Source organism: Phaethon aethereus (genome assembly GCF_964289735.1).
Source record: "Phaethon aethereus genome assembly, chromosome: 11".
Lineage (NCBI taxonomy): Eukaryota > Metazoa > Chordata > Aves > Phaethontiformes > Phaethontidae > Phaethon > Phaethon aethereus.
The window spans coordinates 18407571-18422238 of NC_138587.1; the positions used below are offsets into that span (position 1 = coordinate 18407571).

Below are 14668 nucleotides of genomic sequence, written 5' to 3' on the forward strand. Positions count from 1 at the left end.
CATAAAGTGAAAATTACTCAGCTCTCTTTCACTGTACTGACCAGTTTAGAAGACAAAATAATATTCAGCTGGCAATCTTTTACATTGCCACTCCAATATTACTGCTTCAAATAAACACAGGCGGAAACCGTTTTCCGTACAGATCTTATGCAAAAAAAAAATACAGCCCTTTACTGCAAGCATGTACAAGAACTGTTCTGCACAGGAGCATTTCATGTTCCCTTCTTCATATACCGGGAGAGGAACTGGCTTCTGACAAAGTGGATCAGCTTGGTCTCTGTGCAGAACATAGTAACGATGGTTGCTGCAAAGCACAGAGCCCCCATGCTGATGTGAATCAGCTTTGCCATCCAACCCTTATCGCAGCAGAAGAATACCTATAACAAAGGAAACAAGCAATTGCAGGAAAACTAGTCAGCACAAAGCAGATTTACTGTCTCAATAAAAAACAAAGTCCAACACCTCTCTTGACCATGCTAACACTACCACCAAGCCAAGTGCAGTTTTGCCACAAGCACTGATCCTACCACAAATCATCTTTAGTAGTCACAACACCTGCTTTCTTTAGAAAATTCCATCAGCAAAAAATGAGCATTCAGTAGATAGTAGTAGCTTCCACATTTACCAGGTATCTGGCATGCAGAAATATGTTAATTGAGATATTAGGAAAACTCTGCTGGTGCTATCACACAAGTCTGCTACTTTGCAACAATGTATTAGGCTATTTTCTAACAAAACCCTGCTGGAAATCTCCCATTACAAAATATAAAGCTCTCCTTTATAAGGCGTAATGCATTTTCAATCTCTCAAGTTTTTGTACATTGAAATGCTACCATCTCCGTAATAATCAGTCTGTGCAATTACCCTCTTGTAGTCTTGAGTACATGTGATAAGTGTGCTCTTGGCAATTTCTGCTCCTGTTCTTGTTTTGATTGTTTTTCCTCTATCACTTTATTACTACAGAATTTTTAATAACAGTTTATTTGTTCTACTGCAAAATTTCAATTATTATTAAGAACTAAGGACATGGATTTAGCTACAGAGAGCACAAAGGTGTTAAATTTTATTTTACACGTCAGATATACCTTCTACAGGTGGCAGAGATAATTTTGTATCAAAGATAAAATCTCTTAATATCTAATCTTGCCTTGCCCATAATGGAAGTCTTCCAGCCTATCCACATAAGCCTGTTGTGCTAATGGTATTTCTCTGCTTCTGGACAAAGAAGTCATTTGACACCAACTTTTACAGTGAAAGCAAAATCTGAGAAAGATCCTTACCTCTGAGAAACCAGTGATTACTCCACTTATGATATAAATGAGTACCAAAAACGGTGAGGGAAGCAAGCCTGTCAAAGGCCTGTAAGTGCTTTCTTTGAAGTAATCATAGATATAATGAATGCTGTGAGCTATTCGAATACCCATGTTAAAGCAGTTGGCAAGGATAAAGCCTATACTGCCATGCCAGTAGGTCAAGAAACAAGAGATGCACAGAAATGTGAGGGACAAGGCCAGCATAACAAAATTGTACCTAGGGAAAAAAAGAAATAGCTTAACAGTGTGTACTGTTACAGTATTTATTTACTAACTTTACCTTGAAAGAAATACCACAATTTATTTTCTAAGATGGGGAAGATAAATTCTCTTACAATCTTCTAATAGAAGATAAATTTGAGAACTGAGCTGTTAATAAAAAAATTCAATGAAAGAATGGAAAATGCATCGAACGAACCAAGAACTACATCATGTGAGGGAAATTCTATTTCACTAAACATCTGTATACTCATTTCAGAAAGTCAAATTTAGTCACAATGATTAGTAATGTAAAAACGTGCATTTTTTGCTATTTTGTTTTAGCTATGTATTAAAGAAAAATAATGCTCAACAAGATGATGCTTTATTTAGTTTCTGCTCTGAACAGTGGCTTTGAAAAAAAGCTCACACACTTTACAGGGGTCGTGAAAGTAGCCCTTGCTAACTCTAAAACATACTATGACCATGGAAAGCAGGCCTCATTGAAATTCATTTGAAAAGGCCTTGTAAGGAATAGCTGCTACCTAAGTGAAAAAAGGTTGATGGTAGGTAGCGCTGGGAAGGCAACCAGGCTTCAAAGTCAATGACCCAGGACGAACACAAAACCAAGAAATAATCCAGGCTGGAAGGGATCTCAGGAAGTCATCTAGTCCAATCACCTACTTGAAGTAGATAAACCACTGAATTCAGACCCACAATTGAGATCATTCAGGAGCGTATCTGTTTTACAGTAACCATACATGAGAAATTTTAACAGTTGTAAAATTTAATGGAGTTTTAAGTGATAGTCTGTCTTAAACTATAACTTCAAGCGCATATGTACAGAAAGCAAGACTTCAAATTTAAATTACTTTTCCAGTTAGTGATGTACCAAAAGCTAATTTAACAACCTTTTCATTTCTTAATTTCTGACCTTTTTACCCAAACGTTTAAACATTTGCTAAAACTTCTACACTTAAATCTACATGCAGACAGCTAAAGAAGGAGTTGGTTTTCAGTGGGCCAGGATATTTATATGCTGATTTCAAATGCACCCATCTCTTTATAAGGTCATTACAAGTAAGTTTTTAGGAACATCAATGTTTATCAACAAATACAAGCATGTAAAAGACAAAAGCAGCACGTGTTGGCTTGCCTATCTGTTGCACCTGGCTCTAGAGACAAGGAACATAGTTCTTGAAGTGACTGCAGAAAAAAATTTGCTCTTTGGAAAAAAAGCATTTCCAAGCACATACCCCCATAGAACAATTGTTCTGTTTACATACTGAGCTCCAAGCAAACCACATGCAGACTAATTACAGGAATATTCTGTGATACTATCTCCTACCTGTCTACCTCTTCCTTGCACATCAAAGCAAACGTAAAACATTCTGTTACTCCGTTGATAGCAAGAAATAGGACATATAAAGAGTAACATCGAAGGAGATCTGGACCTAAAAAACATGTTAGAATGGTAAGTAGATTATAATTTCTTTTATAAAACTTCTTTGTTTTTACACTCACTAAGAGATAAAAGTTGTAATGTTATCACTAATAATGGAAAATTAAGTTCATTTGAACAAGTTTCCTGTCTACATATCTTGACAAGAACACAAACAAACAAGGCAAAATAAAAACAAAAATAAAACCCCAAACACCCAAGAATAGCAGTTATTATAGTAACAGAAGAGATACCCATCAAAAAAAGTACTTTATTAAAAGGGATTTCCTCATTAAAAATTTATATTCCTCATAACCCAAAACTTCTATTGTACAGAAGTTTATGGAAATTAACTCAATAGTCATTATGAGGTACTAAAAGCAATAAAACCATCAGTATATTTCAGTTTAAGTAACTACATATTAAAGACGCTATTACGAAGGCATGCATTCTGGATTCAGACAAGCTAAGTCACTGATTTCAATAGGAGTTTTACAGGAAAAAAAAAAAATTCTACTGATTTACCCAGGAATTCATAATAGCTGCAGCTTCTCTCCTTAAAGAATGGCTTCTCTGCCAGCTCGATAAATTTTTACCTGTTCCAGAACTGAGCATTGAGCCTCCATAAATATCCAGAGCCAGCTGAGAATAGGCATAGCCAAAAACTGTGATGGTAAGGCCAATCAGAAGTACAAGTTTCAACAGCAGTTCCAATACATTCGCAGCCATAGCAACATCATCCTGAAAAAAAATTTGACAATTACATGAGTCAGAATCAAAATATTTTCACATAGAAAAGCTACTTCACAGAAAAAAAAGTTTGCACAGTGTTAAAAGGTGTGAAACGTATTCTTTGTTACCGAATTAGCCATACACATGGTCTTAACTTCCAAGAATTTTTATACATTTATCATTCCATTCTATGTTTTACACATTACAAATTCTACACAAGTACTAGCCATGAACATGTCTGTTCAAGGAAATGTGCAAACACTTGCACCTCTTTAACAGCAAGTAAGCGGCAAAGAAGTGCACAGCATCTGCCCATGGCCACAGTTTGAGTCAGCAGGAGGGTCAGATTTTTTTTGCTGCATGGGACTACAGGATTTGCCACACCAGAACAAGTAACTTGTCAGTTCTACTACCTCATTACAAGAAGCATTCCTGTAGTTATTGTAAGGTAATGTAATTTCACTACACAGAGTGAAAACTCATAATCATTTTGCCAGTTATACGTATCAGGCACATTATATATAAAATACATATATACATACAACTTTCTTAGCACACCAATGACCTGAAACATGGGATTTGTTTAACTGCATGCTGATGTGCAAGTAACAGGGTTACTGCAAAAAGATTTCATAGTATCAGACAAAAGCCCAGGCTGACCTTCATGACTGATCAAGAATTTCTTACCTAGAGCATGCACAAATATGACTCTGTGGAACAAAACTCTTGTTCATTTAACGATTGATACGCCACAAACAATTCAAAAGCTCAAGCAAAATACAATTCTTTTCTTCCCAAAAGTGCACTCTTTGGAAAGATGATTGTTTCATACTTAACTGCTACTTATATTTTCAAGTAAATCAAATATTTTCAGACAGAATTTTTTGATAGAAATAGCATACTTTCATGATTTAAATAATTGCCTAAGTATACCTGGAAATACACAGTACAATAGGGTTTATATCACACTGTTTGGAGCGGATGACGTTAACTTCAGTATAATACAAGGCAGTACTATGCCGCTGCATATCTTAATTTCTATTTCATTAGGATTTTACCTATTTTCTTTTCTTTTTGGTCCAGCCTCACTTGACATTTTTGTTCTCCACTTCAACTTTCCAATTTTAACAGCCTTTATACTCAAATTTAAACACACACTTCTGTCAGTCACACTTCTGTGATGCAACTTATCTGTAATAAAAATCAAGCATTTGACATGTAATTAATCCAAAATAAACATACCTGCTTCTGATCCTTTACATGCTTCCCTCTTTCCAATACTTTAGCAAAAAAGATATAAAAACTCTCCTCAATAGGCAAAAAGATAAACCTGGCCACCAGTGAACCAAGATTATTCACGATATCATATACACCTTTAAAAAAACCAAAACACAACAACATAGCAGCAACCTGTAATTTTTTAGATGCATTTTTAATTCCAAGTCTTTAACAATTACATGAATACTAATTTAACATTTCCACCAAACAAATAGAAAACAAGTGGAATTTAGCACAACAGTAAAGCAGTGTTCCCTAAAAATTCTGACAGTCAACAGCAACCACAACTCAAAATTACAAGGCTTGCTCAGATGCAAAGCTAGGATAAAAGCATCAACTACAGAGATATGAATCTAGTAACAGCACCAAGCCACATTTAAAATTCTTACTGTAGAGGAAGTTAAAAGATCCTGATGAATTTCACTGAATGAGAACAGGAATGTAACGATTTACTGATATAGCAGAACAGAAAGATAGCTATTTTTAGTGTGAGGTTATTCTTTCTTTTTACTTTAAGTGAAGTGGGAGAGCAATCCTACATGACATTTTACCAGCACTTCCATTCTCAGCAAGATACTGCTCCCAGCCTGCTAAGACATCTACATATGTGTGTATACATATATATACACACACTCACACACAGAGTACAGTCACTGAGAGCATACAAAGTCAGGCATATGGATAAGTGCTTTACACATTCACAGTGAAATTAATAAGGTTCTGGCTGATTTATAGGACTTGAACCAATGTTTCTCAAGATTTTGAGAGTACAGGCATTTTTTTTTTAGTCATTGCTCATTTAAAGACCCTTTCAAGTAAGAAGCAGCTCAATTGTTCTGCAGAGGAGGAGGATGAGAAGCGGCCACAGTTACTGGTGGCAAGCAGATATACTCGGGATTTATGGGGGAACATACTACTGCCAGCAATTAAAAGTAATTCAAACTAGCCAAGAAGCTAACAGTGGGATAACAATTACAGCCTATTTTCCTTCCCCAAGCTACAAAAACCCAAGGTGCTGCCAACTCAGTCATCTGAATGGCTAGTGCCATACATTACTCTAATCACACTGAATTCTTTTACAGAACGTAATTCAGTTTTGAGATGCAATGCTATAAAAAAATATGTTCTTGCTGTAACAGCTAACAGATTCACAAGGAGGACAGAAAACAGCAGGAAAACAGAATTACAAAAACTGAAAACAGACAACTATAATACAACGTATACTAATGAAGGGTTTTGTTGGGGTTTTTTTTTTTTGTTTTTTTTTTTTTTTTTTAGAAAAAAGACACATGGTATCGTATACAATTGGAAAGTTTTGACCCAAAGAAAAAATTAAAACCCAGGAGCTTAAATTACATTATTTCTGTATCAATCATTCTCTGAAATGTATCTCAAAGTCACAAAGGCTTTGAAATCTCAGATTTTCAAGTTATCTTCAAATACTTCAACTCATTTTCAGAACCATCACACTTACCCTGATCTGCAAAATTTAACACATTCAAAAAAGTCATCACATATCGTTCACCTGTAAGTTCAAAATAAAGAGCTTAAGAACAAGTCCCTAAATCTTTCCCAATACTTGCTCAGGCACTTCCAATATTAAGTATTCAAAAGACAAAGTCAAACAGGACAGCAGGGTTCAGAATACCCTCAAAAACTTCATTCAGGTTGGTAACACCTGGTGACAACAACGTCTGAAAGTCACATGCCCACACCCCCCCAGCTTTCTCAAGCTTTAAGTCAATTTTATAGATAGTATTGACTAGCCCTTCTCCAGCACAACTATGTGTCAAGCCTCACCCTCTGTCAAAATCTGTTTCAAGAAGGATTGTTTGAAGAAACTCCAAGTCAGCCGTGCTTCCTTCCAGTTAACAAAAGTCTGCAAAAAAAGTACTGAAATGTAATAGACCTGACTGAAACTGCGGAGTGGAAATAGAAAATACAAAGCCAGTACAATACTCTAGGCTAGCTCTAACTGTACTGATAAGAAAACGCACAGTGTCATAGTTACTAACAACTAATCTAAAATATTGCTAAATTCAAGCACCAATATCAGTCTGATCCAGCAAAGACTTTTTGCCTTGCTGAAAATTAACGGTTGTTGCAGATCAAGTATTCAAACAAGCTTTCTACAGAATTTACTAATCAAAGTTAGAGATGGGGAAAAAAAAGATGCCATTTAGCATGCCAATAGAACTTTCACCTTCATTGTAGATATAATTTTTTTTACTGTTCTTTCAGACTGTCCCTACAAGTCTTGCAACCAAGAATCACCTTTATCTTTTCAACCTGTAAATCTTTTTCGAAATGTCATCTTCCTCACCGTACCTTTTCATTTCTTTCTTTGCCTCATTTTCTTTTGAGAGAATATCAGAGATATTTGAGTAGCTGTAGGATGCCATATACCACCATGTTTATTTTGTGGAAAAGTCCAAGCACCAAAATCCATGGTAAAATGGTTCAGGTTTCCTTCCTGCCTCAGACCCAGTGATACCTGGTCATTCCCTTGCACACTGCAAATGTTTTATCTCCAGTTAATGGTTTGTGCAAAGATACTAAAAGATAAATCAGCAACACGCCCACAACCACAAAGAGGTCATTTCATAAAGTTTTTCTGACAAGGATTTTACTAATACAAACTACAAGCAGCATTTTTATGTAATTCTTTTTTCCTTAATCGGTCATATCTTCTACAGTGCAGAGCTATCCCCAAAATCACTCAATTAACTCCACTCTTGCAAACTAATTTTCAAAGCTCTCTCAACAAAGACCGGGGCGGGGGGGTGGGTGCAGAAATCAAGAAATGAACCGTGCAACCTACCTCATCTTCCACCCAGTTAGGTAATAGAGCTTTCATTCTAGCAACTGGGAATGACTTCTTTGTTGCTTCAGGAGATCCCAAAAACATCACAAAATAGATTACATAGCACATTACCAGAACACTGGCATATAAAAGCTGGAAAGACAGGGAAGGACAGAACAAGAACAAACAGTGATATAAAATTAACTTACAAATGTAGAATTGCATAGAGTTCCAAATTCAATGAGAAGAAAACACAGTAAGTATTAGTATCCTCTGCTGAGGATACTTACTTTACTTAGTAGTAAATAAACGTAGCAAGTATCCTTATTCCTGTCAATTATTAAACTAGGTAAAGACGTTAACACCTCTAAAGAATGCTGTTGAATTTTTTCCTTTTTTTTAATCAGCAGGTGATGTGAGCCCTTTGCTAACTTTCATGTTCTGTTCAGCATTTTTAAAATTATGAAAATCCAATTATAAAGCAATCATTCATTCAGTCAAAAATAAAGTCGACACAGTAGCTACTATTTACATGTCTGTCTTCACAGAATCACGTAGGTTGGAAAGGACCTTTAAGATCATCAAGTCCAACTGTTAAACTAGCACTGCCAAGTCCACCACTAAGCCATGTCCCTAAGCACCACATCTACACGTCTTTTAAATACCTCCAGGGATGGTGACTCCCCCACTTACCTGGGCAGCCTGTTCCAAAGCTTGGCAATCCTTTCAGTGAAGAAATTTTTCCTAATACCCAATCTAAACCTCCCCTGGCACATCTGGAGGCCATTTCCTCTTGTCCTGTCACTTGCTTCTTGGGGAAAAGAGACTGACACACACCTCCCTACAAGCTCCTTTCAGATAGTTGTAGGGAACAATAAGATCTCCCCTCAGCCTCCTTTTCTCCAACTTCCATCAATTATAAGCTACCCACTACAATCACTACAAAAACTGAGCAAAAAAATAACTTAATGTCCACGTCTGAGGTGAATCACGTTTTTATTTTTAGGTGAACTGATAGCGCATAGGCACAACCCTATTTTTCAGGTGCTAATATATCCCCTCTTCATTGCAGTAAAGCAAGTTTTAACCCGAATAGATGTTACACATCATTAGCACCTTCTGATAAGGTGATACAGGTTGGTGGTACAGGTGGATAAAGTTACATGTGATTATAATCTTATACACAGTAGAATCCAAAGCCTAACATTAATTCTGAAGCCAGGTGGTGAACAGAGTCTTCAAGCATTAGAATGTGCAACTCATCAAGAAAAAGAGTCAACATAAAGCTTATACAGAATAACATAACCTTATTTACAAAATTTGCCTTCACAAAGTGCTTTCCTGTACCTCCATTAAACTGCTCAAGGTCAAAGTGCCAAGTCAATTTCAAGTATCAGGGAAAATACTAAATACAAGTGATAAACCTTTAACCTCCCAGGAGCATTTTCTCTCACCTCTCCAAAGTTATTTTGCAGATTACATGTCCAAGGCAAGTAAAAATTCAGATGAATCAAGAATTTATAGAAAAAGAGAACACAGGAAACTTACCTGAGCCAAGGAAAAAATGTAGAGGCCCCACTGAGGATAAAGGACTACTAAAATAACCGTCAAAATGCATTTTGACACTACTGAAAGGCTTTCAGCAATTACCTTTAAGAAAGAGAAAATAGAGAAGGTTTATTTTCTGCCAACTTAACCACATACACAAATTTAAAATATATTAGTTTCCCATACAGAATTTATGTAGGAATATAAGACTTTCAAAATCACTGTGACTTTATCACAGTTTCCTTCTGCTGAGTTGGGCATCTTAGACTGTAACGTCTCTGTATATTTTCTATTCTTGCATTTCACAATTTCTCCACTGCACTTTCCCCGTCCTTTGTATGGGACATAAGTGAGAAAAATTTGCTTGAGACAATCATGTCAACTGTTACATTTCACAATTTCATATCAAGAATCAGTTGAAATGCAAAACTGTGGAAGCTGTGTGCCTCTCCAATTAAAACTATTAAGTATTTAATGACCACTAAAGTGATAATTTCTACATGAACTAACTTTCTTTCTTTAACAGGTACAAATTCCTATCTGTTACAACTATGTCATACCGTACTGAACAGTAGACACAAGTGTTTCTTTTTATATGCTTGAATATACAAAGATCTAGTTCAGTAAACTGTTCTTGTCAATAAAGATAATTCACACACACACCCCACACACACCCCGCCCCCATGTACTTTACTAACCTTAAGTCTCACAAACAAATGAGCTTGTGCTAAAACCCAGAATGGTTCTCCCAGAAGTTCAATAATTGCAGAAAGACCAAATGCCACTACGCCAGCCTGATAATGAGGAACCACAGAAGGATCAGGTACTTCAAGCAAGTGTAGCCAGACTAAGCCCAAGAAAATAGACCAAAAAACACCAAGAGGGACTCTAAAAAATTAACATAAAAGCAAATCAATTGAAATGTTACTTTAGCAGAAAACAAAACCCGAAGAAAATTGGGATTAATTAGATTAAAATGTCACATATGGCCACAATAATTTTAAAAAAAAGGCTCTGAGGAATTAATTTCTACTGTTACTATACCAAGAATACATTTTTTTTGGTAACAAACATCTTTAAGACATTCTTTACAAGACACAGAAAACATTTTTCTGACTTGTCTATTTTCTACTGAAGAACCTAACATAAGGTCAACTATCTGCATTTCTTGTTCCCTAGGACCAAACAATTCGGATCCCACGTCAGTCTGCAGAATACTGCAAACCCCTCATTGCTGCAATTTTTGTAGTCTGTGGTTACCAGGGGTTTGGCAGACAAGCTTTGCTGGATCTTGCTATAACAGATAAAGATGCCACGACTCCAACTGGTAGTCTCACTCTTTCAGAAATCATTGGTTCTCCAAAGAGTGACAGCAGAGTGAGCAGAAGAAAATGCATGCCTGCACCTCAGGTATGCCACTTCACAATGTTCTACTGTAGCTCAGAGCCACTCTGATTAGTAACTGTAGCTAAAAAGCCAAGCTAGGCACAGAAGTGCAGACGTGTATTACCTTCTGTCGACACTGCTTCAGGAACACGAAGCTTCTGGCAGAGTGCAGAAAGTTTTACATCATTGCAGCAGGATCTATTTGACCCTCCCATTATCAAACCCCTAAGGTATTTGACATCAAGCTCCTAAGACGTATTTCAGATCCTTCAAGAAAGTTAATCTTCATTTTAAGTTATGCTTGTCTATGAGGAAAAGTTTAAAAAGAAAAAGGTGCACACAGTCATCGTTAACCATCATTTAACACCCACTTGAAAGGCTGTCAAATAGCAGAAAACTGATTATAAGACAGCAAACAGATGTAATACATTTAAAATACTAGTATTAAACTATCCCTACAAGGAACAATCCCTCCTCTTTATACCTGGATGCAGCTGATCATGCATAACCCCCCATTCCTGGGCCAGATCTAATAGCTGTGCAGTTCCAGGGAGTCAATAGAGTGCCCCAATGGAAGACTACTATTTTGTCATGCACAGGTGGGTAGTTTACCACATTGTCAGGCAGGTAAACTTACTCCCTAACCCACCTAACTGTGGCTGCAGAGCTGCTAGATCTGAGAGAGGGGAAGTAGCAGAGAGATGCATCCAGGAACCAGAAAGGAGAACCAAGTCAAAAAATCCACTTAGCTGCAATGTGCAATTACACTCTCTGGCTGCAGCTTCATGTAGACTTTAAGCTATCCACTTGCTGCTGCAAACGGCACTGCAGTTGAAGGCAGTTGTCCCACTTACTCCCTGTTGCTTAATGCCAACTCATTTTTTCACCTTTTCACATCTCTCCCACCCAACACAAACATTTATGTTGCCATGCCATTAAACCGCATCAGGGCTCAAGACTTTAAAAAAAATTAGTTTGAAGGGGAAAAAAGAAATCTCTAAAGAGCAAGATTAAACAGGCAGAGTAAGAAAAAAGGACTATGTATTTGTGCAATAGCGTTTTCCTTTAACAGCTACAACATAAGTGAAACTCCAGAGTAAGTGGCAGAACAAATGGCTCCTGATAACACCTTTCATGATGCACTTTCCCACACGCTCCCAAAAGAGATCAAGTCCATAAACGCTAAAGCAACGGACTCGACCAGCTTCCTGCATCAGTCCTGAAAAATGACTGAGGCTACTACATGCTCAATGCTAAAATTACCTCAGTAAATAAATACTTGCTTTCGTTTTGTGAGTTCTCAGACAAGAGTTAGAAATAAATTCTAAAGAAGTAAGTTTTTAAAGGTATCTTACATCATCCACAAAAGATTAATTGTTTTGGTCCAGTTTCTCTTCGTACTTCCACTCAAACAAGCTCTGCGAAATGCCTCCCTGGCTAGGAAGACAACTGTTGAATACAGTAGAGTTAGCCTAAAGTAGGTGAGGAGACAAAAAGAAAAAAGAAGAAAAAAAGAAAAAAAATTTAAAAAAAAGAAAAAAAGAAAAGGAAAAAAGAAAAAAAGAAAAAAAGAAAAAATATATCTTTACATACTACTTCTGAAATCCTTCATGAAGTAGCATCATTGACCGTTTTTACACAGGACCACCTGACAGACAAATCTAACAGGTATGCAAAGAAAACATGGTGATATGAGGTAAATTATCACCACCTCCTAAAAAAGGAGGGAAAGTAGTTGATGTGATGTGATTATTCAAATGGCAAAAATACTTTAAGCATTCTACAGACCAAAAGCACAATTGCAAAATTTATTGTATAGCAATAGAGTATAATATGCAATTATGTCTAGCTTTTCCTCAGCAAACTGATGATTTAACACAGAAAACAGGCCAGCAGTACCTGTTTCAGGACAAAAAAAGTACTCGGGAGACATTCAAAGGTCAAACACTGTAAAACACCGAACAGAAAATTACACAGCGTTACGCAAAGCATTACTAGTGACACACCGTACAGACCACAGGCCCCGAAATCCTGCACCAAACGCAAACGCTTTCAAAAAGCCCCATCACGCCGGGAGCCCTGCTGCTGGGGAAGCCTCACGTATGTCAGGCTCCGGGCAAACAGCGCGGTCGGGATGTGGGTCACGGCCTTCCAGCCCGGGTGCTCTTCACCCTCCTCCTCACCTCACGTTGACCACGCCGATCAGCTCTCTAGAGAGGTAGCGCAGGGTGAAGGCGTTCAACCCGAAGGTGACCAGCCGGAACAGCACCTGTGAAGGAAGCCGCACGGGAAACACCTGCGGGCCGAGCGGGGCTGCGGCGGCTCCCGCCAGGCACCGCGGAGGAGTCGGAGGAGGAAAAGGAGGGAGGCGGCCCAGGGCGGCCCCGCACCTGCAGCAAAGCGCTGGAGGAGGCCAGCCGGGTGGTCTGGCTGAGCACGTCCTGCGCGGCCATCGGCTCCCGCCCTGCCCGGCCGGCAGGAAATGGCGGCGCCGCCGTCGCGCCGCGATGGCGTCAGGCGGGGCGGCGCCCCAGCGCGGGCCGGAGCTCCGCGGCCTCCGGGCCGACGCGGGGACATCGCGTTCTGCGTACCCAGCTGTTCTTAACGTAACAGGATAAACGTGTCCCGTTTAGTACTGCTTTTGACGTAAATGGTTAACCTCCAAAATAACTGGGCACTGCAGTCGGCTCAGATGCTAAGTCTAACCTTCAGCGCCCGCTTTCTGCCTCGCAAGCTGGTGTTCCGCTAAAGCAACCCCCAAAAACTGTACCCTGGCTTATGAGGAGAGATACCACATTAAATAGCATTTTCTGACAAGGGCTATTTTCCAGAGACTCCTGAAAAATCTCCGTGCAAGTTTCACCAATTCCTTTCTAAACTGAGGGCAAATCCACCGGTCCTGCCTGACTTTAAGGAGAGAAAGACAGCCACGACTGAGGTAGAACACCCCTGCTGCCGGCAGAAGACAGCATCTCACTTCATTCACTTAATTGTAACAGACTGAACTGAGTAATACACGGACTTGAAGTCTTCCAAGCAGAGAAGACTTTAGACTCAGTGTAAATCAGCACGGTAGTTCCAGACTATTTCAGAGTATTATTAAAGCAACAATATAGAAAAAGATTGTATATGTTATAGAACATTCCATTCAAAAGAATGGTGCTTCTGGCTTAAAAGTCACATTTTTCTTAGGAATGCTACAGTTGAACAAGAACTTTTCATGTGTAAAAGCAGCTGTCAAAACCTGTTTTATGAGCAGGGCCAAGGGGGGGAAGTATCTGAGCCCTACTCAATTTGAACTTAACAACAGAATATGAACAGCAAGAGTTTAAAATCAGGATCTTAAGAGACGCTAGACAAGCAACCAAAATTCTCCAAGCTCATGCAAAGAGCAGTCTCTCCACCATCTTTGTCTTCTGCATGAAATCCCCTCCTTCTCTGAGGCATTACACACACCACTTTACGTGTCTGGAGTACAGTTTTTCAGATTTTTTTCCTTTGGTCATTTTTCCTGATAACATTCTTTCGGGAATACAATAAGGAGGTGATGTACAGATATGGATGTAGGTGGCAGAAGACTGTATCCTATGAATTCTTTTAAGATGCTAATATTGGAAACACCTAGCTTGTAAAAACCTAACAAAAAGAGATTATTATCCCATTATACAGATGGAAAGATGGGGACAGAGAGAAGAAACTAATCTGTGTTGTGTAATTGCAGAGACAGACATCACAGAGGTTCTGGGTTATAGAAGGGTCTTCTAGCTAGAGGGGAGGAAACATTGCCACCACCCCTCTCCTTTAGGCAATTTTCCAGTTCTCAAACTGAAAAGGCAATTAAAAATGTTGTCTTAACCTAGTCTCTGGGCTTTTCTCAGTGGCACTAATGGTGATGTTGAAGGTAGAAAATGTACAAATATTTTCTGTCTGTTAACTGAGGCGTGCTAGCTTTGTGGACCTACCACCTAG

At 38.4% G+C, this 14668-nt stretch overlaps 1 protein-coding gene across 1 annotated transcript; it reads right to left on the bottom strand.

The window, feature by feature from the left end:
• Positions 1-212: 212 nt before the first annotated feature.
• Positions 213-13152, bottom strand: RFT1 (RFT1 glycolipid translocator homolog; the record flags this gene model as incomplete). The annotated part of the gene is made up of 13 exons (XM_082004418.1): positions 213-377; positions 1281-1530; positions 2860-2965; positions 3549-3693; positions 4927-5057; positions 6437-6487; positions 6763-6841; positions 7784-7918; positions 9314-9415; positions 10012-10201; positions 12055-12171; positions 12883-12968; positions 13090-13152. 13 exons carry the CDS (start codon positions 13150-13152, stop codon positions 213-215), a joined length of 1620 nt encoding a protein of 539 aa, XP_081860544.1.
• Positions 13153-14668: the final 1516 nt, after the last annotated feature.